Here is a 24,306-nt window from a genome sequence, read left to right on the forward strand (position 1 = left end):
CCCTCATACCATACTATAACAAAAGTAATTTAAAATTCCTCTTATTTTATACCCCCAGAAAAGCTGAGGTTCAGAAGACAAAGAATTTGTTTTGGGCTTCCTCAGAAAGTCAGCCAAGCAGAGGATGAGACTGAGAGAGCATGCCGAAACTCAGGATCAAATACTCCTGTAGCACATTATTTGAAGAGCAAGAGACTAAACCATTTAAAAGTCCATCAGTGGAAGTCTGGTTAAAATGACTGTTCAGTGAAATAAACCAAACACAAAAGGACAAATACTGTATGAATCTATTTATATGAGGTTGCCAGGGGTTTGTGGGGGAAGAGGGCAATGGGAAGTTGCTGTTTCATGAGAACAGTTCTTGCAAGATGAAAAAGTCAGGGGGAATGGAGAATAATCCTCACCTCCCTGAAAAAGTCCTGGAAATGGATGGTGATGATGGTTACATAACAATGTGAATGTACTTTATGCAACTGAACTATACAACTAAAAATGGTAAATTTTGTGTTATGTATATTTTACCACAATAAAAATGCAAAAAAGTTTATTGTTCATGTATGTACTATGTGTTATGATACCAAAAAAAGGGAGGGGCATGAGGCAGTTCTGTCTCACTGACATAGAATAATCACTAAGACAAAAAAGTGGGGGGAAAAAAAAGGTTTTAGTTGCTGCATTAACTATTCAAAACGCTATTTTCTTTTAAAAAAATGGCAGAATCAATTAGATCCAGGATTTTGGGTCTCAGCAAAAGTGGTACAATAGAAGGGCACAGGAAACACAAGCTCAAGAATAAAAGCGCCTGGATGCACCATTCATGTGTCCTTGGGCGAGTTATTCTACTTCTCTAACTTCAGATTTATGACTGTAAAATGAAGAAAATGCCAACTATCTCACAGGATTGTTGTGTGTATTGATATAATATATATATGTAAAAACACTTACCCAGTGTGTCATGTATTAGTTATACATATGCCTTAAAATGCTCTAGTTTCTTGTACTATCATTCATAAATTTGTCCTAATCTTTCCAACTCTTGTCTTAGGTAGCATAAGAATTTAAATAGCATGACACATTTTTTTTAAGATTTATTTTAAGGGGCGCCTGGGTGGCTCAGTTGGTTAAACATCTGCCTTTGGCTCAGGTCATGATCCCAGGGTCCTAGAATCGAGCCCCACATTGGGTTCCCTGCTCTGCAGAGTGACTGCTTCTCCCCTCTCCCTCTTCCTCTCTCTCTCCCTTCCCCTACTCTGCCCCCACCCTCTGAGTGCGTGCCACATACCACACACACATACACACACACACACACTCTCTCTCTCTCAAATACAATCTTTAAAAATAAAAAAAAGATTTTATTTTTAAGTAATCTCTATACCCAATGTGGGTCTCAAACTCACAACCCCAAGATCAAGAGTCACATGTTCTCCTGACTAAGCCAGCTGGCACCCTGATACATTTTAATAAAACAGAAATATATGCAAATTCGCAAATTTGTACATGAAAAGGCAGATACAAACTTGGCTAATAGAGGTCACCTCTCGGGAATAACAATTTTAGTTAATACTTTTATACTGCTACAGGTTCTTTTTTTTTTTAACTTACAAAGACTAAAGAAAAATTATTCAGCCTGGCTTTCTTTTCAGCCTATTTACTCCTTTCCGATATATATACTTGCTACTTCGTAAAGCCAAACTTGTTGTGTGGACCATACCTCTCATGAGTTCTAAGAGGCAGCATCAAGATACAGAGGCAGAGGGGCAGCCCAGTCGCTCAGCGGTTTAGTGCCCCCTTCAGCACAGGGCCTAATCCTGGAGACACCCAGAATCAAGTCCCACATCGGGCTTCCTGCATGGAGCCTGCTTCACCCTCTGCCTTTGTCTCTCTCTCTCTCTCTCTCTGTCTCTTGTGAATAAATAAGAGCTTTAAAAAAATAAAAATCAATAAAAACAAAAAAAGATACAGAGGCAGAGATGTGTGTCACACAGCCCAGCCACTTCAATGAATGGGAAATAAAGCCTGTTTTGCTATTTTTCCGAAGATGAAAATAATTAGCATTTGTACAGAAATTTATTCACATACATCTTTGCTTGTAAGGTAAGGATTATATAAACTCTTTTTCCAGATGAGGATCAGAAAGACATAATAACTTGCTAATAATCCAAGGAGTTAGGTATAGAGCCTAAAACCAAGCTGTATCCCTCCTACCAAAGCACAGAGGCCAGAACACTACTTAGAATTTTAAGTGAGTCTGTCCTACCACATGCACAGGAAAGAAAAGCATTTTTTAAAAAAATTTTTAAATTTATTTATGATAGGCACACAGTGAGAGAGAGAGAGAGGCAGAGACACAGGCAGAGGGAGAAGCAGGCTCCATGCACCGGGAGCCCGACGTGGGATTCCATCCCGGATCTCCAGTATCGCGCCCTGAGCCAAAGGCAGGCGCTAAACTGCTGTGCCACCCAGGGATCCCAAGAAAAGCATTTTTCTTTCATTTTGTTTCCATTTCTTTTCCTAGATGCCTAGCATTTTGCTGGCTTTTTTTTTTTTTCTAAAGCCATTTCTAAGTGTAAAGTTTTATGGAATGAAATACATTCATTATTTTCACATTGTTCTGCAACCATGACCACCACCCATTTACAGAACTTTTTCATCTTCCCAAACTGAAATTTGTTACCCACTAAATAATAATTCTCCATTCCTGCCTCCTCCCTGCCCTTGGCACCACAATTCTAACTCTAGAGACCCTATTTCTGTCTCTAGGAGTTCAACTACTCTATGTATCTTATATAAATGGACTCATACAAAATTTGTCCTTTTGGGGAATCCCTGGGTGGCTCAGTGGTTTGGCGCCTGCTTTTGGCCCAGGGTGCCATCCTGGAGTCCAGGGATCGAGTCCCACGTCGGGCTCCCAGCATGGAGCCTGCTTCTCCCTCTTCCGGTGTCTCTGCCTCTCTCTCTCTCTCTCTCTCTGTCTATCATAAATAAATAAATCTTTAAAAAGATTAAAGAAAACAAAATTTGTCCTTTTATGATTAGCTTATTTCATCATAATGTCTTCAAGTTTCATCCATATTGTGGCATGTGTTAGAAATTCCTTTTTAAGGCTGAATAATACTCTATTTTATGTATATGTCACCTTTTGTTTATCCATTCATCTGTTGATGGCACTTAGCTTGCTCCTACCCTTTGGCTATAGTGAGTAATGCTATTAAGAATATGAGTGTATAAATATCTGCTCAATTCCCTGCTTTCAGTTCTTTGGGGGTTTATACCCAGAAATGAGATTCCTGGATCATGTGGTAATTCTGTGCTTATTCTTCTGAGGAACTGCCAAATTGTTTTCCACAGAGGCTGTGCCATCTTACATTCCCACTAACCCTGCACAAGACGTCCAATTTCTCCACATCCTCACTAACATCTGTTATTTTCTATTTTGTCTTATCTTGTTTTGTTTTTAAGTAATATCTATTCTAATGGTTTGAAATGTTTGCTGGCCTTTTTGACCTTCAAATAACAGATTAAAATGACTCTCAAGTCCTTACTGAATATCTAGAAACATATCATACAGTCTGTTATTTTTCATTTATTTTTTTATTTTACATTTATCTACTCTGAAAGTCAGTAATCAGGGGCACCTGGGTGGGCTCAGTCAGTTAAGCATTCAACTCTTGATTTCAGTTCAGGTCCTGATCTCGGCTCAGGTCCTGATCTCAGGGGTCGTGAGCCTGAGCCTTAGTTGGGCTCTGCTGGGTGTGGAGCCTGCTTGAGAGTCTCTCTCTTTCTCTCTCTCCCTCAGCCCCTCCCTTCCCATGCTCTTACACTAAAACAAAACAAAGCAAAACAAACAAAAAAACAATGAAAGTTCTGGTCACTCACTCCACCCAAAGAGAGTTGCCAATAGTTTATCCTTATTGGTTTGGTGTTTTACTACCAGAAGGAAATGATGTCATATATAAATTTAAGACATTTATATGCATACTCTCCTGAAATACTTACAAAAACATTAAGGGCAATAATCACCATTTATCCAAGCCTGCCATTTCTGTAATTAGGCCTATTTTAGAGGTAGATGTATTGTGAGGTAGCACAGCATTCAAAACCACAGGCTTAGAATACAAGTGCATAGGTTCAACTCTCAATGTTGCTACCACTTACTAGCTGGGTGTCTTCGGGCAGGTTACTTAACCTCTCTCAACTGTATCCTCTCATTTGCAAAATTGAGAAAATAACTACCTGTTTTATAATGTTATGTTAGGATTAATGAAAGATCTGTGTGGAGGGCTTGGCCCAGTGCCTGATACATACAGTATGAGCTACAAAAATGTTAGCCAATGATCTACTGTTTGAGCTCCAACAACAGCTAATTTAGCTAAATTTACTCTGGGCCAGGGGCTATCCTAAAGGTTTTACATTTAGTGACTCCTCTAATCCTTTTAATAATTGTATGAAGTAGGTATTGTTGCTATCCTTATTATCTAGATAAAACTACAGAAAAGCTAAATATCCTGAAGGTAGACAGCAATCAAGAGTGGGCGCTGGGATCTGAATCCAGGTAATCTGGCTCCAGACTGTGCTCCTTACCATGATACAATTCAGCCTCTCAAATAAAAGAGGCCAGGAGGCAAAGCAAATGAGTGAAACCTCCCAGAGTAAAGGGCAGACCGGAAAATATACAACCTTTTTTAAAGAACAGGCCACTACTCAGCTCTAGCCAGGTATTGCCATAGAGGAATGCAGGCTCAAGGTTGCATCATCTTTGAATTTTTCAAGAAAAGCCAGCAACCTAAGGGAAAGGCTTTAAAAAATATATATTTTTTTTCTTTATTTTAGAAAGAGTGTGCCTGTGTGTGCACAGGGGCGGGGAGGAGCAGAGGGTGAGGGAGAATCTCAAGCAAACTCCCCTTACTTGGGGCTTGATCTCATGACCCAAGCCTAAACCAAGAGCCTTAACCAACAGCCCATCCAGGCATGCTACAGACTAATGGATTTTAATGTAACAGATTATGAAAAGTTCTCTGATATGGTTTCAGATTCTACATTGCAACTAATCTTTAAGAAACTTCCACTTGTTGAATTTTAATATAATCTCAAAGAATATGCAGTTATCTGATAAGGCATTAAAATACCCTCCCCTTTTCTTTTTTTAAAGATCTTATTTATTTATTCACAAGAGACAGAGAGAGAGAGAGAGAGAGAGAGAGGCAGAGACACAGGCAGAGGGAGAAGCAGGCTCCATGCAGGGAGCCCGACATGGGATTCGATCCCAGGTTTCCAGGATCACACCCTGGGCTGAAGGCGCTGATAAACCGCTGAGCCACCTGGGCTGCCCTTCTCTCCCCTTTTCTAATTACATACCTGTATAAGGCTGAATTTTCTTCATATATGTCACCTAAACCATTATTTCACAACAGATTAAATGTAAATGCCTTCAGTATGTCTTTTGTGACATTACAGAGTTGGAAAGAGGTAATAATGTTACTCTACTATTTTTTTATTTTGGAAAATAATTATTTCTCATTAAAATACTATTATGTTAATATAAGGCTTATTATTCTATTTTTTTAAAGCTATGTCTTTTTTTTAAGATTTTATTTATTTATTCATGAGAGACACACACACACAGAGGCAGAGACACAGGCAAAGAGAGAACCAAGCTCCATGCAGGGAGCCTGATGTGGGACTCGATCCTGAGACTCCAGGATCACGCCCTGAGCCGAAGGCAGGTGCTCAACTGCCAAGTCACCCAGGTGTCCCTTATTATTCTATTCTTAAATGTATTTTTAACTTTATCAGTTTTAAATTCTAATACAATAAAAACTGATAAAAATGACCTACATAAACTGGAGTTCTTTGAGGTTTTTTTTTTTTTTTTAAGATTTTTATTTATTTAGTCATGAGAGACACAGAAAGAGAGGCAGAGACATAGGTGGAGGGAGAAGTAGACTCCATGCAGGGAGCTCGATGCAGGACTCTATCCCAAGACCCGGGGATCACGACCTGAGCCAAAGGCAGATGCTCAACCACTGAGCCACACAGGTTCCCCAAGTTCTTTGAGGTCTTAAATGACTTTTAATAATATAAAGAGGTCCTGAGACCAAAGAGTCTAAGAATTTTTTATTTAGACAGTGGTTCTCAACCAGGGTGATCTCCTGCCTGGACCATTTAGCAATGTCTGGAGACATTTCTGGTCATCACAATGGGGGAGGTGCTAGGCATATACTGGATAGAGGCCATGGATGCTACTAAACATGCTACAATGCACAGGACAGCCCCCATAACAAAGAATGACCCAGCCCCAAATATCAATACTGTTGAGGCTGAGAATATTCAATGACATACCAAAATAATGTTAACATTAAGTAAGAAAAAAGTTACAAAGCAGCAGAGATGACGTAATTCCAATTAAAAAAAATTTTTTTAAAGATTTATTTGAGGGATCCCTGGGTGGCGCAGCAGTTTGGCGCCTGCCTTTGGCCCAGGGCGCGATCCGGGAGACCCTGGATCGAATCCCACGTCGGGCTCCCAGTGCATGGAGCCTGCTTCTCCCTCTGCCTGTGTCTCTGCCTCTCCCTCTCTCTGTGTGACTATCATAAATAAATAAAAATTAAAAAAAAAAAATAAAGATTTATTTGAGAGAGAGAATGCAAGAGCACAAGCAGGAGGAGGGGTCAAGGGACAGAGAGATGGGGGGCGGGGATCTCAAGCAGACTCCCTGATGAGCAGGCCCAGGACTCCATCCCAAAACCCTGAGATTATGACCTGAGCTGAAATCAAGAGTTAGACAGTTAACCAATGAGCCACCCAGGCTCCCCACCCCCCAATTTTATTTTTAAAATATGTACATATGCATACAAAAAAGTCTAAAATATGTCCCATGTGTCAAATATGGTCATCCTGAGTAGATGGTATATTTCCTTTCTTTAAATATCCTTTTATTTTCTGAATTAATACATGATATTAAAAAAAATATGAATAAGTGAGAAGCCTGTCTTCTAAGTGCCCTATTCTATTGACTTGCATGATTCAACAGGAAATTCTCAATAGTAAAGTATGGAATTAGTGAAATGTCAAAGAACAAAAGCTCCTCAAATAGAGCTAGAAGAACACTAAAAAAGATTCTTGGATCTCAACATAGTAAGGATTTACAAGGAAGCTATTAAGATAGTACAATGCACTATATAAGGTACTCCCAGACCACAGATTATGTCCAGTCTCAATTCTTCTACTATACAAAACTAACCTGGACACTATGCTCTCCTGATTCTATCACAGACACCCTCTTCATTTATTTATTCTGAGTGCTTTCTGATATTTTGTTTTTTTAAAATAGAACACTGCCTGCCTGACTTTTGCAAAATTCCTTGCATAAACAACATTAACAACATAATAAAGCTCTCTTTTCTCTTCTTGAGCAATTCTAAAAGGTTGAACCAATGCAGGCCAGATGCTTTTTAGTCCTTTCAGGAAGGCACACGATACCCACCCACAAGCAGGTATAAACAGAAATGTCAACCCTGAGACTCAAGGGCTGCTTGAAGCAAGTTGCCAAACATGTAAATTTCAGTTGTTTCTTGCCAATATATGGAAGGCAAAAACACATGCCTCGGACATCTATGGCAGCTAATATCTGCACTAAACCATCAAGCATAGTTAAAACACCTAAAAAAAAAAAAAAAAAAAGAAACAAACAAACAAACAAACCTCAGAGGCTCCAATTAGTCACTTGGCCTTAAGTAGTAACACAAAAGATACTATTGAAATTTAGATACAAGACTTAAATGGAAATTCAGAATGAGAGAAGTTGTATAACAAGATTTTGACAGGCATCTAGATTTGCAGAAACTTCTTCCTCCTGAATAATGTTCTTGGAAAGAAACAGACTTTCCAAAGCAAGGGAAGTATAGGCAGGCTAAGAATTAAAACTGGAGACTCAGCCAGAGAGCCTCTAACCTGGAAAATCTCTACTGACTCATCTCTAAAATAATGGGCACTGTCAACTTAATCAAAACAACCATGTCTAGGGACAATAAAACTACAGATAGAATGTAGTGGCAGAGGGGCATCTGGTAACTTAGTAGGTTAAGTGTCCGACTCTTGATTTCCGCTCAGGTCATGATCTCAGGATCCTGGGATCAAGCCCTGTGTTGGGCTCTACACTGAGCAGGGAGTCTGCTTGAGGATTCTCTCTCCCTCACCCTCGGTCCTTCCCCCTGCTTGCCCACACACTCTCTCCTTCTAAAATAATAATAATAACAATAATAAAGAATTAGTGGCAGAGGAAGCCAACAAAAGAGTTGAACACTTTACCTGAGTAGAGTCCTTCAGAAACACTGAAGCTCGTGACTTCCCCTACTGAGAGACCAGATCAGAAGACCCAGATTCAGATTTTAATCCTGACTATACTACTTACTAATTGTAAACTACTGGGCAAATCACTACTTCTTTGCTTGTCTGTGTTCTTATATGTAAAATTAAAGGCTTCAATTAGATGACCATTAGTCTTTTCCAGCAATAAAATTCTATGATTCCACTGAGACAGAATGTTAGCAGTATAAGATAACAGTGACAATGGTGAAATCAGGACTCTAACCCAGATCTCTTAAATTTCTTTACTGATGTCATTTCACAACATCAAAGACGTTCTAGAGCCAACTGGCCATATACCTGAAAAACTGCAACTCCTGAAAACCCTTCCCAGGGCCAATCTATATATTTGAAGGGCCAACTTTTCCTTCAAATATATTCTGGTACTGGACAGATAGAAACTCCATAAAACTAAGCCTGTAACATGGTTTTAATATCAATATCACACCCACTTTTGGGGGGAAAAAAAATACCTCAGGAAAAAATTCCCAACTCAGTAGGGAATCATTTGTCAAAACAGATTTCCTTAAAATCAACTGCAAAAAATAACCCACAGGAAGACTTTTTAAAAGGGAGGAAGGAAGAATATACAAGTGAACAGTAGATGGGTAACTATAAGAGGAGGTATATACAAAGAAAGAGGTAACTTACTGGGCTCTGGACATAGCATTTTCTTAATGATTATAGCTTCCTCTCCTCCTTTCTAATAAGAAGAGTGAGGGGGACAAATGACTAACCAATCACTCTGCCTCTCAGGCTCAATCCAGTACCTTAAAAGTGCCAGCTGAAAGACCTGACTGGAGAACGGAGGCTTGATGGCTTTCTCACCAGAGGCATTCAATGGTGAATAGGAAGAGCTAAGAGAACAGGGCTTTGATCTTCCTGAGTACCAGGCAACTCAGAGGATTAAGAGTAGGGGGCCGTATAACTTATCAAACTAGGACTTTAAGAATGAAAGGAGTGCTAATAATTGTACTAGGACAATGGGGGAATTGGGATGGTCCCAAAAAAAACAGGATATATGGTTATAAAGGACCCCAGCAGGCAGCAAGGTAGGCAGGGAACCTACAGAGTTACTTTGTCAACCATGTAAGATAATTTTACCTTGTTTATCAAGGGGTATAAGCCCAGCAGAGGCAAAAACGGAAGATGGGAATCAGTCTTTCTACCAACATCTCTGCTACCAAAATCTGTTAAGCCTGTCAATTTCCTCAGATCCCATTTTCTCATTGATTCCTACTTGCCCCAGCCTTCCAGAATATAACTTCCATTTTCAAATTGGCCCTAATAAGAAAATAATACTCAGAGCACATGGACTTGATCTCCAATGCATATCAACTCTGCATCCTGAGAAGTATGTGATAGAATCTTGGGTATTAACACTGCAAAGTGCAATGACTGAGTAAGGTAGCAAGGAAAAGTGTGACCGTGAAGGCATGGGAAGAGCAGATAGCAAAAGTGACAAACTGCTGTTGTCAAGTCTTTCCCTGAATCACTGACTTAGGATAACTGATGTGAAGAGCAAGTGGAATCTAACCCTCCTTGTTAACCCAATCTGTGAATAATCTTGGAAATGGAATACCTTCTTTTTCACACAGAAGCAGAATGAAGTTGCTGGTGAAAGAAGTAAATTTTATTTGCAAGAATGCTATAGTTCAAGCTCATTAAGGATTAAACAGGCTTATCACCTGTCTAGGAGTCATACCTTCCTTTATGATATTTTATCTGTGGCAAAGTACTTCCAAATGACTTACCAATGCTCTCTGGGCAAATAATCCCATGTTATATTGTTTAAACCTTCTTCCAAAAAGCACTATCATTATCCATCTATGTCCTTATGAGGAGGCATCTATTTCTTTTGGCTGAAATCAGCAAATGTATTCAATCAGCATACGTACTCAATCAGCATACTTTCAGCAGGTATCAAACTCAAATTACAGGCTCAATAAATACATGTATGTTGTTTGCACTTTTGGTTGGGCTAATAGAGAAGAGGAACCAAATTGGCAACCAGAATACACCCTATACCCACTCCTAATTATATCTTACTAAAGCAGGTGAGTTTAACCCAGTGTGAAGTTATATGGTTTATGTAAGCAAGTGTGTAACACGCAAAATTTAAGGAAGAAGGAGACTTTAAATGACTGCCAAGAGCAAAATCCAGGTGAAGTGATTTCTAGCACCAAAAAAAATCTGCTGGAGAAGTGAGTATGGTAGCTGTGACCAGAACTGTGTTTATTGGCTCAAAGCCTACTGATCCATCCCCACAGCTATACCCTCCTCCCTTCATTTACAAAGGGGGGAAAAAAAGCAGTTAGTAAAGTATCAAGAGTGATAGCACCAAAAGAAGAAAATGTAGGGGAAAAGTAAGATCCTACAGAACAATCTAAAAATTTCAGACTAAAAATTTCAGACTAAAAATTTCCAGCGGACCGAGGCTGCAAATCCAGCTCCACCGCAAACTACAAAAGCCTTCACCGTCACTTAACTTCTCTAAGTTTTATGGAAAATAAGGATAATAACACTAACCCTACCTTAGGAAAGGTTCTTTTAAGTATTAAATGTGGTCACATATATAAATGGGCCTAACATATGAAATACCCCAAATAATACTTGATAAATGAATGACATGCTAAAAAATTAGCTATTTTTATTGTTAAACATTTATCTTTGTGAACAGCAATGTCTCAGTTGAACGTCAGGTGAGGCATTCTTAATTTGGTGGGCACTGGGGAGCACTGTGGATTTTTGAGGGATCAGCAGATGTGAGACCATGAGAGTTAATAAGTTTTAGGAAGCTTATGTTGGGGGATCCCTAGGTGGCTCAGCGGTTTAGCACCAGCCTTCAGCCCAGGGTGTGATCCTGGAGTCCGGGGATCGAGTCCCTCATCGGGCATGGAGCCTGCTTCTCCCTCTGCCTGTGTTTCTGCCTCTCTCTCTCTGTGTGTCTCTCATAAATAAATAAATAAAATCTTTAAAAAAAAAAAAAGGAAGTTTATATAGGCAGTAGTAGCTAATAAGTATTAAAGCTGAAAAGAACTAAAACTTGGGAAACAGCTAACAAAGTCCAAGGTAATAAAAATCTTTTTTTATCCCTCAAATTATATTTCACTTCATTTTAACCAGAAACAATGAATTCCAAAATCTACTCTTCCACTAATGCCCTACCAGTTCTCTGCATTACAGAACCCTCAGCAGTCATTGATCAATGTCCTTTCTTGATTCTTTAGCACTTAGTTATGACGATTAATACAAAACCTTCAAACACCAGTCTTTCTAGACTATAGGTAACACTGGCTATTTTCCAAGTGGCAAATAAGACACATAAAGTGCTTATTAGCAGAGAGCCTGGCACACATTATAAGCTAAATGAATGTTAAAAAAAAAAAAAATCCTGTAGTTATTAAGATTCAAGAGGCACACATAGTATGTTACCATTAAATATTTTTAATGAATAAATAAACATAAGATACTTGTGTGGAACAAGTTAACTTCATTTACAGCAAAACTTATCATCTAAGAGGAGCAACTAGAGTTGCATATGTGGTCAGAAACTGCTAATTTTTCAGCTTTCAATTTTTAGAAGAGATCCAGAAAAAGTGAATTAGCCTATAAGAAAAAAAAAGAAAGAGGGGATCCCTGGGTGGCTCAGCGGTTTAGCGCCTGCCTTTGGCCCAGGGCGCGATCCTGGAGTCTCGGAATCGAGTCCCGAGTCAGGCTCCCGGCATGGAGCCTGCCTCTTCCCTCTGCCTGTGACTCTGCCTCTCTCTCTCTCTCTGTCTATCATAAATAAATTTTTAAAATCTTAAAAAAAAAGAAAGAAAGAAAAAAGAAAAAAAAAAAAGAAAAAATATAAAAAGGCAACTTAGAAACAGCATGTGCCTGGGAGCAGGACCCTACTTGGCCAGCTGACTGCCAAAGACTAACAAGGCAGCTCTGGGCAAGTCATCTTTGGGCTTGCTCCACTCCCTTTTCCATAAAATGAAGATCTTTCCTTCTCTTTAAATCAATGAGGAAGAAAGAAAGATACAAAAAAGACTACCTAGTGCAATATTTCCCAAGCTTTAGTCAATCTTGATCAACTTTTGATTTTTGCCATATCCATGTAACACATTCACCATTATTTTTCTTTAAATGGACTTTTAAAATTTTTAATCTCACCTTAAGCAATAAACTCATTAAAAATACTTTACACGTGCTAGTTAACTTTTCCATATATAAAAATAAATGTACTATTAAAATTTAAATAGTTATTTAAAGATCACCTAAAATCAGCTTACATATCCACAGGCAAATAGTAACCTAACACTTATAACTTAAAATCAAAATTTTAGGCCACCTGTGTGGCTCAGAGGTTGAGCATCTGCCTTCGGCTCAGGTCATGATCCGGGCTCAGGTTGTGATCCCGGGATCCCACATAGGGCTCCCTGCAGGGAGCCTGCTTCTCCCTCTGTCTATGTCTCTGCCTCTCCCATGAATAAATAAATAAAATCTTAAAAAATAAATAAATAAAATCAAAACTTTAAAGAAAACAGAGAATCAAGTAAAAAAGAAATTCAATTTCACATTCACAAAGTCATCTAAGGTTAATCCTAACTGATAAATATTCAGTTCTTTTTTTTTTTTTTTTTTTTTTTTTTAGATTTTCTTTATTTACTCATGAGAGACAGAGAAAGACAGAGACATAGGTAGAGGGAGAAGCAGGCTCCTTATGGGGAGCCCGATGAGGAACTCGATCCCAGGACCCCAGGATCACAACCTGAGCCAAAAAAGCAGATGTTCAACCACTGAGCCACCCAGGTGCCCCAATATTCAGTTCTTTAATTTTAAGAGACAATACTTATAATGTAGGGGATCAAAAATTGAAAACAGAATAAATTCTTTCTTAACCTACGTAATCTTCATTTGAATTAGGACTTAGTTCCTTTAAATTTAAAAGGCTTTAATTCTACCCTTGAGTATCTAAATTCAGACTAAAACAATAAAAAGCAATTGCTTCTTTCTTGAAACCATAAAAAAGAAAAAAATTAAAATTAAGTGCTGTTTATTAACAATGGAAGTGCTCTTCGCCTGGCTCAGTGCATGAGAAGATAAATGCATCTACTTCTTAACTCATAATTCAGAAGGCAGCATCCATCTGTGTTTCAAGTCTTACTGGTCAATAAAGTTTCCCTGATCTAAATGATTCTAACTGTATTTTACAACCAAATCTATCAATCATCAGTGAATGAGTACACACTTGTGGTCCCAGGATACATGACTGAGGGCTACTGCTTCTCTTAGGAACTCTCTGTAATTAAAAATACATTGGCATAAGTTAAGTCAGTGATGATCCTTTGAACAATACAGAACACCAATACAACTTTTTGCTGTGCTAATAATGTTTAATAAGACTGGTGGTCATCAGTTCAACCTCACTAGTTTATTTTAAAGCAAAAGCAACAAGCCTGGACATAATTCTAAATTTGCCGATCTTTGATAGGTATCAATTAGCTGACTGAAGAACAAGTGGGAAAAATAATATGCATCTATAAATATCCATGTTACCTTATCCTTTTATGACACGATCTCTGTAATTTATCACAGCAATGTCCTCCAAGGGCATCCCTATGAGCCTTCTTTCTTTCCCACTAAAACTCATAAGCAAGAAGATTATTTGCTAAAGTAGAACTGCAAACCAGAAAAAAATCAAGTATCTGCAAGCCAGAGAAAAATCAAGTATCTATTAAAGTATCATAAAGCAGAGGGGGGAAATTTTTAAAAGGACCATGCACTGTTACAAATCATAAGTAAATGTTCCTAAAATACAAGCTTGAGAGCATGGTTTATACCAGATTCATCATTTCTGTTCTAATCGCTTCTGCTTTATAAACTGTGCACTCAGAAACTATTTGTTGAACCAATTAATAGACCAAAGGATAAAATTCAACGCCTTCACAGCAATGGATTATCAGTAAATAGAAAAGCCCAGAAGAAAATCCAACAGTTGACTCCCTAATCATCTTATTGAAATGTATGTACTATGAAAGCTTTTTCAAGTCAGAAATCTGCCCTACCACTGGCCATATTTTTCCTGATAAACTAACCACTGGACCAACAAATCCATTCTACATAAACACATGGGAAGTTCTAGTAAGTTAGACTTTATTCCACTGGCTAAAGCCAAACACTCTACCTGTAGATAGATTAATTTATTTACAAATCAATTGATTCCATAAAATTGATAGAACTGGTGACTGGGAAACAGGAAATGATCACTAATTAATAGGTTCAAATTGAGCATATGGTTACTATCACAGCTAGAATTTGATGCTTAAAAATATACTTTGATGACAATACTGGGGTTAAGCTTATTTACAAAGCCAATTTTAACAGTCATCTCATTAAGATCTTTCTCAATTTTTCACATTGCACTGTGCTATGTGCAAATGAGTGTTAGATACTGAACATGTCAATCTCCTAAAACCTTTGGTGAAGTTCAAGCTAAATAACAATACTAAGGGTTGCAGCAGTGGCATGGCAAACAGAGCAAAATCACAAGGTAGGCCCTGATGCTATGAACTTTACAAGTGTTATTTCATGCAGTCCTCATCACAACCCTGTGGGGTATTACTGCCCTTATTATATAGCTGAGAGTGAGTGACTTAGCAGAGGTAACCCAGTTAGCAAGTAGTTGAGTTGACACTCATCCCCAGGCAGCCTGACTCAAGAATTCATGCTATTAATTTGTATCTAACTTATGATAATAAAGTCAGAGACCCATATGAAATAGAAATCAGACTACATGGTTATCTCAGTTATAAACAGTATGACCAAGTATAGTTAAATGCTTCTCCCCATTCACAACTCCTATTAGCTAACACTCCAAAACAGTAGTTACTGATGCTACTTGAAAAGCTTCTAAAGGTGCTTTTCCTACATTTAGTCATAAGCATCAAGAAAGAGATCATAATCTCTCACTGAAACCCAAAACTTCATACTAATGGGCTATTAATCTGCTAGCTCTACAAGTTCTAATATCAATTAGTCTTAAATATCAATTCAGGAAAAATAATATTATTAGATGCATGAGATGCAAGACTTAAAGGGTAAAACTAGGATATCCCTCAAATAATGTGTTCTAGCATAAATTCCTTGATGTTGGTAGGATCTCTTATGAGTAGCACTTTAACATATATTGTGCCTTCTCATTCCACATGAAAAAGTCCCAAAACTATCCTGTCTGCCCTATTTGCACAGGTCTGTTACCAAAACTGTAAGAACAAGTGTCAGCTAATAATTAATCACAAGTTAAAAGCACAAAAGGGAAAGAAAACAAGCTCAGCACTTTTTTTTTCTTTTCTTTTTTTTTTTTTTAAGATTTTATTTACTTATTCATGTGAGACACAGGCAGACGGAGAAGCAGGCTCCATGCAGGGAGCCCGATGTGGGACTCGATCCTGGGTCTCCAGGACCACGCCCTGGGCTGAAGGCAGGCGCCAAACCGCTGAGCAACCCAGGGATCCCAAGCTCAGCACTTTCTCTGGGAGATTTGGCACTCAGTTCAGCATACAACCTAAACTACCTAATGTAGTTCTCGTAAGAGCCCTTCAGGTAAGTGCTGGTACATCTGGAAACAGACTCAGAGGCTTAGCAACTTGACTAAAAGGTCACACATTAAACACAGCAGTGATTTCAACCATTTGTATTCCATACCACACTGCCTTATAGGATATCACAGTAATGCCCTTTTCTGATCAACAATAAAGAAAAATATTTTTTAAGTTAAAATATTTTAATGTTCTAAATATGAGAAAACCATCCTCTCACTTGTTGCTATCTCAGTCTCACTGCCCATTAGAACACCTTTTCTCCTTCCTGATTTTCTCTGGTTTACTCTTAATATCTGCTGGCCTCATTGAGCCCTGGGAAAGGGGCTAGCTGTTATAACAAAACAGCAATGATGTATTCTCAGCAAATCGCATTTTTTAAGGCCACAGGAACCACCCAAATATCTCTGCCCTAGGTCTAATTTAATTCTATCAAATAGTTATGTGTCAGTTACAAGAAATGTGAGCCTGCCCAAACAATTAGGAAATGAAAACAGTGAACAAACTGTGAATACACTATCATTTTAATCACCACTTTTCTTTTTCTTTTTTTTTTTTAAGAATTTATTCATTTATTCATGAGAGACACAGAGAGAGAAGGAGAAGGGCAGAGACACAGGCAGAGGAAGAAGCAGGCTCCACGCAGGGAGCCTAATGTGGGACTCAATCCCGGGACTCCAGGATCACACCCTGGGCAGAAAGGCAGATGCCAAACCGCTGAGCCACCCAGGGATCTCCCAAACATCACTTCTAAAGTCTTTCACCAATCTAGACAAGATATAAGAACAACAACAAAATGATAAAAGTAATCTTGTTACCATCCCAGAGTCTGGCGTCCCACCACATTATTGTGAAATATTAGGTATAGATAGCATTAGCCTCAAAACATTAAGAGCCTCTCCCCTCAGGTGTTAACTGCTAAAGAAAATGATAGATAAGAAAAAATGTAAACCTGACACTTTAGTTTTAAATTGGGTAAGATTATTGAAGGACTTCTCAGAACAATATTTAATTAACTTTAACAAGTTAAGGTGTATTTGACTCCCAGAGGGGCTTCCTTATCTGAAGCAAACAGGAGGAACTTTCTGTTAGCATAAGTTGTACTTATAATGGAAGGTGAATAGCTAAAAAGGCTTTTAACCAAAAGTCTATGATCAGGAAATAAATAAGAAAAGCTAAGTGTATCTGAGCTAAACTTGGCGGGGGGTGGGGGTGGGGGGGGTGGTGGTAGCAGGAGCCTACTACATGGACTAGGAGGAGTAGATAGGAAACAGGAAGGACCGAGGTAGAGGAAGTGGGAGGGGAAGAAGGGGGAGTAAGGAGCAAAGAAGACTGAAACCCAGAAAGTAATGATGGAGATGGGCAACTCTGGCTTAGAAACATAAGGGAATAGATGCCTAAAACGGGGTTTGCCAGAGCCTGCCCTGTGGAAAGGACTCTCCTTTTCTACAGACTACAATTAAGATAAAGGAAATTAACTGGCCAAGACTAGACAAAATGGGGTTCATTTGAGAGACAGGGGAAGATCCTGCACAAGGATAACTTATTGAGAAGGGAGGACACATTACAGTGTCTTTTAGAAAGTGTTAACTTAAAATGGGTGAATTGTACGGCAGGTGAGTGATTATCTTAAATAAATCTTGTTATTTTTTAAAAAAGTGTTAAGCTGGGCAACGCACCACTGTACTTACGGTTTAATTCCCATGATTAGTTCAGCCTATTAAATGGGTAACCCCCCCAATCCCCTCACCCAGGAGGGAGAGTTTACTTGTGTCTGGGGACATCTCTGTTGGAAACAGATCCGTCGGAAAGGAGACTAGAATATAAAGAATACAGAAGGGGGGGGGGGGACCGTGAGCTCTTTAAAGAGATCTTCCCCCATTTTTCCCTTTGGAATTTTCGGCAGTGTCGGGGAAAGAGGCTTTTGTTTGGGGGCGGTAAGCCTTGAAGTAGAATATCAGGTTTCTTCAGGGGGGATGATCTCGGGCCAAAATCTACCTAAGTCAAAGAGAAAATGATCTAGGGTAGAAACGGCAGGTCGGGTCTGGAGAAACCCCAGGAGGCCGGTTCGTGAAGCGATCACTCCCGTCTTCTCTCTGCTACCCCTCAACCGGACTGCTCGCCCGTGCCTTTCCGACTGCTAACTCGCGAAGAACACCGAGGCTGTGCCGTGATCCCAGAAGTTTCTGGCCAGCCGCCCACTGACGTAAATTAGGAAACCATTCGGGGGCTGGCCGGGGTGAAGCCGAGCGCCACGTTCAGCGCGGGGTCCCGCTTCCCTCCCTCTCAATGCAGGAAAAGGGACCCGCGCAGGGTGGGAGGCGAGCGGGGACGCCAGATCGGCCGGCGGCGCCCTCCTCCCCTCCGCCCGCCTTCGCCGAGCCGCCCCCAGCGGACCGCATCCCCGCCGGGGCCCCGAGACCCCCGGGGGGGGGGAGGAGGAGGAGGAGGGCGGCGGCAGCGAGCGCCCCCACGGGCAGCAGGCGCACCTCCCCCGGGGCAGCTGTCGCCGCGGCCCGCCCGCCGGCCCGGGCCTCCCCGGGAGCAATAGGCTATCGATTCAGCGGCCTGTCGCTAGGCGCCCCGGGAGAGCGAGGCCTACACCGCCCGGCCGGAGCCCCGGCCTCGATTTCGCCACTTTCCCCACACCCGAGGGGGAGCCCGGGGGCAGCCGAGCCCAGCTGGGCGGGAGGAAGGAGGCGCGGAGCCCACCTGCCACGGCAGCGGCCGGCCAAGGGGGCGCAGCCAACAAGTCCCCGGGGGGTCGCCCACCCCCCGCCTCCCAAGTTGCGCATTCAAGTTCAGGCCGGTGCCCCTTTGCCTCCTGAGCCCTCGGCGCTGCCCACAGCGTGAGGAAAACACGACGCGGAAGAGGCCACCCCAGCGAAGGGAGAGGGAGCAGGGCCCCTCAGGGCGCGAGGGGGCGGCCCGCAGCGGCTCGGCTCCTCGCCCGCCTCAGCCAGGCCCCCGACCCCGCGGCGACCCGCCCTGTCACCGCCCGGCCCCGGCCCCAAGGCCCCCTCCTCCCGGACGCCGGCGCCAGGGACTCGGGCGCGCCTCGGCCTCCTCCTCCTCCTCCTCCTCCTCCTCCCCCTCCCCTCCCCCTCCTCCCCCTCCTCCTCCTCCCCGCTCCAAGCCCCAAAATGCCCCCCGCACCTTTAAAGTACACGGAGGAAGAGTTTCCCATCAAACTTTGTCAGGCGGTGATCTCGCCCCCACCCCCCTCCCCGACCCACACTTCCAGGGCAGTCACCCCGGAGGGATCACTTTGCACTTGGGATAAAGCGAACTGAGGACCTGTCAACCATTTTAGGTCTTTCTTTTTTTTTTTTTTTTTTAACCGAAGACATCCTCTCCTCCAGCCCCTCCCTCCCCCCTGCAAGGGTTTGAATTTGACACCAAACCTTCCCACCGCGGAAGGGGGGCTGAGGAGGGAGGGGGTGGGCACGGAGGGCAGCAGGAGGGTGGCGAGGGGGAGAGCGAGAGGGGGGAGGCCGAGGGGACCCGGAGGCGCGGCGCGGCGCGGCGCGGGGGAAGGGGGTTGATTTACCTGAGACCAGCCACTGGCCTCCATTGTTGGAGAATTCAATGGCATTGACACAGCCGAAGTGGCCGAGGAGGTCCTTCTTGTAGAGGTTTCTGCAGCCCCGCAGGCGTCTCCTCTGAAAGTCCTGAGTGAGCAGGGGGTCCCCATGCAAGCCCCGCTGGGACAAGAAGCCCACCACTGACCTCATGCTGCCCCCCAGGCCAGCTCTCCTCTTCATGCTGGAACCGCCGCCGCCGCCGCTCGCGCCGCCGCCCCTCCCTCGGCCTCACGCGCGGCCGCCGCTCCCCCCCGGCCCTCCCCCCGCGCTGCGATCCGGATGGTTCTTTAACCAGCCATGGCAGACGGAGCGAGGTGTGCCGACGCTCGGTGGCGTTCGCGGCTTCCTGAGGGTCCGCTCGCTCCCTTCCCCCCGCCAGGCTCCTCCCTCTGCTTCTCCGCCTCCTCCAGCAGCTGATCCTCAGCTGCGGCCGCGCTTCCGCGACGCGCGGCCCTTCCGCCGGCCGCCGGTGCCGGGCGAACGCGGGCGGCGGCTGCCCCTCCCCCCCCGCGGGCTGCTCCGGCCGGAAGACCGCGGGCGGCTGGCCTGGAGACCGCGGGCGGCGGCGCGGCTTCCCCGCCCCGCGCTCGGGGAAGTCGGGGGCGCGGAACCACCGGAGCGGCGGCGGGCTGCGGGCTCGCTCTCCTCCCGCGGCCGCCGGCGCCCTCCGCGCCTCCCGCGGGCCCGCCGCCGGGACGAGGCCGCTCCCCGCTCCTGCTCTATGTCTTTTTTTTAAATTAATTAATTAATTATTTTATTTATTTATTTATTTATTTATTTATTTATTTATTTACCGGCGTGGAGGATGCAGCCCGGGGTGGCGGAGGGTGGAGGGACAGGCTCTGGTCGCCCTCCCCCAGTTGGTCTCATCCTGGGGCCGCCCGAGCCCCGTCCAAGGGAAGGGAGCCGGGACTTAGGCCGGGCCCCGGGGAAGGCCGCTGGGAGGGTTTGTGGGTGCACCCGTCCCTCCCCCACCAAGTCCGTCGTTAGTCCCCCCCCCCCCTCCCCGGTTCAGGTCTCCCTTCCTGCATCCAGTCAAAAGGCTAAAACTGTTGCGTCCGGTAGGTAATCAGCGTGGTGTATGGGGAAGGCGCGGGGGTGCGGGTGGGGGGTGGGGGTCTTAAGAAGTAGGGAGACTTTTTCCCAAACTGAGCTGAGAAAGCTCTGAGAAACAAAGTACCTCTGGCCCACAGGTCCAGGTACAGTCGCCAAGGCGCGAGAAGCTGTATCCGAAAATAGCAATATCCGTTATTTAATTGGGTGCAGTGAGCTGCTCTTCAAGGCCTTGAGTGTGCAGCTCTGAGGCTGTACAGCTGTTACCCAGCAGCTGCGCTCCAGGCCAGAAGTAGCTGGGGAGCCTCCGTGTTGACCCCAGTGACAGGACTGGGTGTTAAGTGCTTTGGAACTCTACCAGATACAGTAAAAGTCCCCCCCCCCCGCCCCACCCCCGTCAGTGTGTTGGATTTTTTTTTTTTTCCTCCCGAGAAGCTACCCTCTGTCATTGAAATAAACCGTGGCTTATAAGCTAAAATAGGCAGGTGTCAGTTTCGCCTTTTCAGTTTAGCGGGAATTCCATCCTGTTGTATCAAAGGTAGCACACGGGGGCGATTGAGTATATACACCCGTGAAAAGCGGGCTGAACGTGGCAGAGGGCGGTCATCAAGCAAAATCACCCACTTCTACTTTTCACAATAAGGTTATTTATACTAATAACATATGCAAGTAAGTGTTTAAAAGTCAACACCAGGACAAATGCTGCTGAACCTTAGGTATTCAAATTTCAGAAGTTATGGTTTTGATAGAATATTATTTTCCTAAACAGGACAATTTGTAGTGCTGTTTTATTTTTCTTTTTAAGATTTTGTTTATTCATGAGAGACAGAGAGAGGCAGAGACACAGGCAGAGGGAGAAGCAGGCTCCATGCAAGGAGCCTGATGCGGGATCACACCCTGAGCTGAAGGCGGCTCTAAGCTAAGCGGCTGGGCCACCCGCGGGGAAGGGGTGGTGGGGGGGGGGGGGCTACCCCTGCAGTGCTGTCTTTTAGAAAAAGTTTTGTTTTCAGGATGCTTTGTAAGTGTGTATTCATTGTAATAGCTCCATAAAGATCAGTAGTAGTGTTTCAGCTTGATAAATGATTTTTTTAGCACCCAGTGTCTTTTTTTTTTTTAAGATTTCATTTATTTATTCTTGAGAGAGGGAGACAAGAGTGGGAGGGCAGAGGAAGAGAGCATCTCAAGTAGACTCCATGCTGATTGTGGAGCCCACCAGAGGGCTGAATCCCAGCACCCTGGAATTGTGACTTGAGCTGAAGCCAAGAGTCCCTCATTTAACCAGCTGTGCTACCCAGGCACCCCCAACATCTTTTGTTCATAGCAATATCATGGTGTGTGATTAAACATGTATTTTTGTGATTTTATCAGAGTATCCCCGACTCTGCTGGAAGCTGGAAGCAGGGACCATGTCTTTCTGCTTCCAGGAATATATCCAGAGCCAGTACATGCTGGCCCTCAATGGCCACTTGAATATTGGTTGAAGATTTGAATGAGCTTAGAGCATGGGGAGAAATTTGGAAGGGAAGGTAATGACTTCATTTATGGAAGGATTGACTGAGATATCTGTGCTTCATTCCAGTGGAGTTGATTTCAAGGCTAGTTTCCCATCTCACTGTTCCTTTGCTTGACGTACTCGATCCACATACTCAAAAACAGGAGTCATCTGGCCCCTTCAATTAGTGAGACATCATTTATACCTACCTTATTTGCTTGAGATGGGAGAGATGGACACAGTAATATGTGGCCTTTACTGTGGCAATATATGACACACTCTTGAGCTCTCCCCTCTTTAAACATATACCTCTTCTCCACAACTTTAAATATGACTTGCTTTTCCCCAATCCCTGGAATAACTGTCCCATTTACCGCAGCCTAAAAATAAACCAGGATCTGATCACAAGCCAGCCCAATTCTAGGACTTTGCTAGAAACTTCCTTAACTGTTCAGTAACCAACCAGAACAAAAATATAAAATCACTCAGTCCATTTATCTCCTACTGCTAGTCAGTATAGCTTTCTGTAAGGTGACTGCAAAAAATTTCTCCCTTGCTTGTCCCATAATTGGGGTTGCCAGATAAAATGCATGATGCCCAGTTCAATATGAATTCCAGATAAACAGTAATTTTTAGTTTATGTATTTTCTGCACAATATTCAGGATATACTTGTATTAAAGTAACCACTCATTGTTTTTCTGAAATTCAAATCGAATTAGAGCAACCTGTATCTTTGCTAAATCTGGCAACCCTACCTATAATAGAATCCAACCTCAAAAGGTCAAGCCCCTTGATATTTATTTGCTTTTATTAAGAATTTAAGGGATCCCTGGGTGGCGCAGCGGTTTGGCGCCTGCCTTTGGCCCAGGGCGCGATCCTGGAGACCCGGGATCGAATCCCACGTCAGGCTCCCGGTGCATGGAGCCTGCTTCTCCCTCTGCCTGTGTCTCTGCCTCCCTCTCTCTCTCTCTGTAACTATCATAAAAAAAAAAAAAAAAAAAGAATTTAACACAGTCTCGTGTCATTTATTGCAAACTAATACTATCATGCATAACTATATAACATTTAATCAACTTCAATGATCATATGAGCTTGGCCTTTCCGATATAGGCACTTACAGAGCAAACTCCAGGGATCCCTGGGTGGCGCAGCGGTTTGGCGCCTGCCTTTGGCCCAGGGCGCGATCCTGGAGACCCGGGATCGAATCCCACATCGGGCTCCCGGTGCATGGAGCCTGCTTCTCCCTCTGCCTGTGTCTCTGCCTCTCTCTCTCTCTCTCTGTGACTATTAATAAATAAATAAAAATAAATAAAAAAAAAATTAAAAAAAAAAAAAAAAAACAGAGCAAACTCCAGTGTACTTAGCTTAAAAATAGCAAATGAAATTGGACTTGGGGGATGCCTGGGTGGCTCGGTGGTTTAGCATCTGCCTTCAGCTCAGGGAGTGATCCCAGGATCCGGGATCGAGTCCCACATCGGGCTCTCTGCAAGGAGCCTGCTTCTCCCTCTGCCTATGTCTCTCTGCCTGTTTCTCTGTTTCTCATGAATAAATAAATAAATCTTAAAAAAAAAAAAAAGAAAAGAAACTGGACTCGAATAATCTATACACTGCATAGAATGTAAGGAGGAAAAAGAGTGAAAAATTTATATTTTTTTCTCACCTAGGCCCAGAAACTACATATTGACACCATTTTGAATTTCGTTCTGGAAAAACATTATTTTGAAAATTCATTCCGGAAAACCAAGATATGGAAATTACTTAACATGGGAACCCTTACTCCTTGCTCCACCATGGGTTGAATACTGATCAAGCATATAGTTCCCAGAAATTCATTTGTTTTTTGGCTTCTATTTTGTTTGGCCCTAATACCACTGAAGGAAAAGTAAGATATCTTTAAAAACAGACTCCATACTAAGGATATGCTCAAACATTAGAAATAATTTGTTTTAAAAAAAAACAGCTAAGAAAATACGATGCCCCTTCTCACATATTTACTAAATTTTAGCTTATTATAAGAGCTACACATGGACACTAACATCCTCAAAAACGTTTCACTTAAAAACATTTTTGGGACGCTTGGGTGGCAAAGCAGTTGAGTGTCTGCCTTTGGCTCAAGGCATGATCCTGGGGCCTGCTTCTTCCTCTGCCTATGTCTCTGCCTCTCTGTGTGTCTCTCATGAATAAATTATATCTTTAAAAAAATTTTTTTTCAACTCTAAAAAC

The 24,306-nt window shown here is 42.7% G+C and overlaps 1 protein-coding gene and 1 long non-coding RNA gene across 3 annotated transcripts in view; both read right to left on the bottom strand.

The window, feature by feature from the left end:
* Positions 1–19,810, bottom strand: part of DCAF5 (DDB1 and CUL4 associated factor 5) — a 101,313-nt gene extending 81,503 nt beyond the window's left edge. The window contains exon 1 of one of the 2 annotated variants that reach the window (XM_025443732.3): positions 19,683–19,810. Coding sequence is in view for 1 of the 2 variants with exons in the window: in XM_025443731.3 (XP_025299516.1) it covers positions 19,504–19,717 (214 nt within the window). In the remaining variant the exon portion in view is untranslated. Of the gene's footprint in view, positions 1–19,503 lie in introns of both variants that reach the window. The other variant, XM_025443731.3, reaches the window with a different exon arrangement.
* Positions 12,976–18,383, bottom strand: LOC125755591 (uncharacterized). Its single transcript, XR_007412404.1, has 2 exons — positions 17,952–18,383; positions 12,976–16,721 (listed from the first exon to the last, which is right to left on the bottom strand). It is a non-coding gene; the product is annotated as an uncharacterized LOC125755591 (long non-coding RNA).
* Positions 19,811–24,306: the final 4,496 nt, after the last annotated feature.

Source organism: Canis lupus, chromosome 8, assembly GCF_003254725.2.
Source record: "Canis lupus dingo isolate Sandy chromosome 8, ASM325472v2, whole genome shotgun sequence".
Classification (NCBI taxonomy): Eukaryota; Metazoa; Chordata; class Mammalia; order Carnivora; family Canidae; genus Canis; species Canis lupus.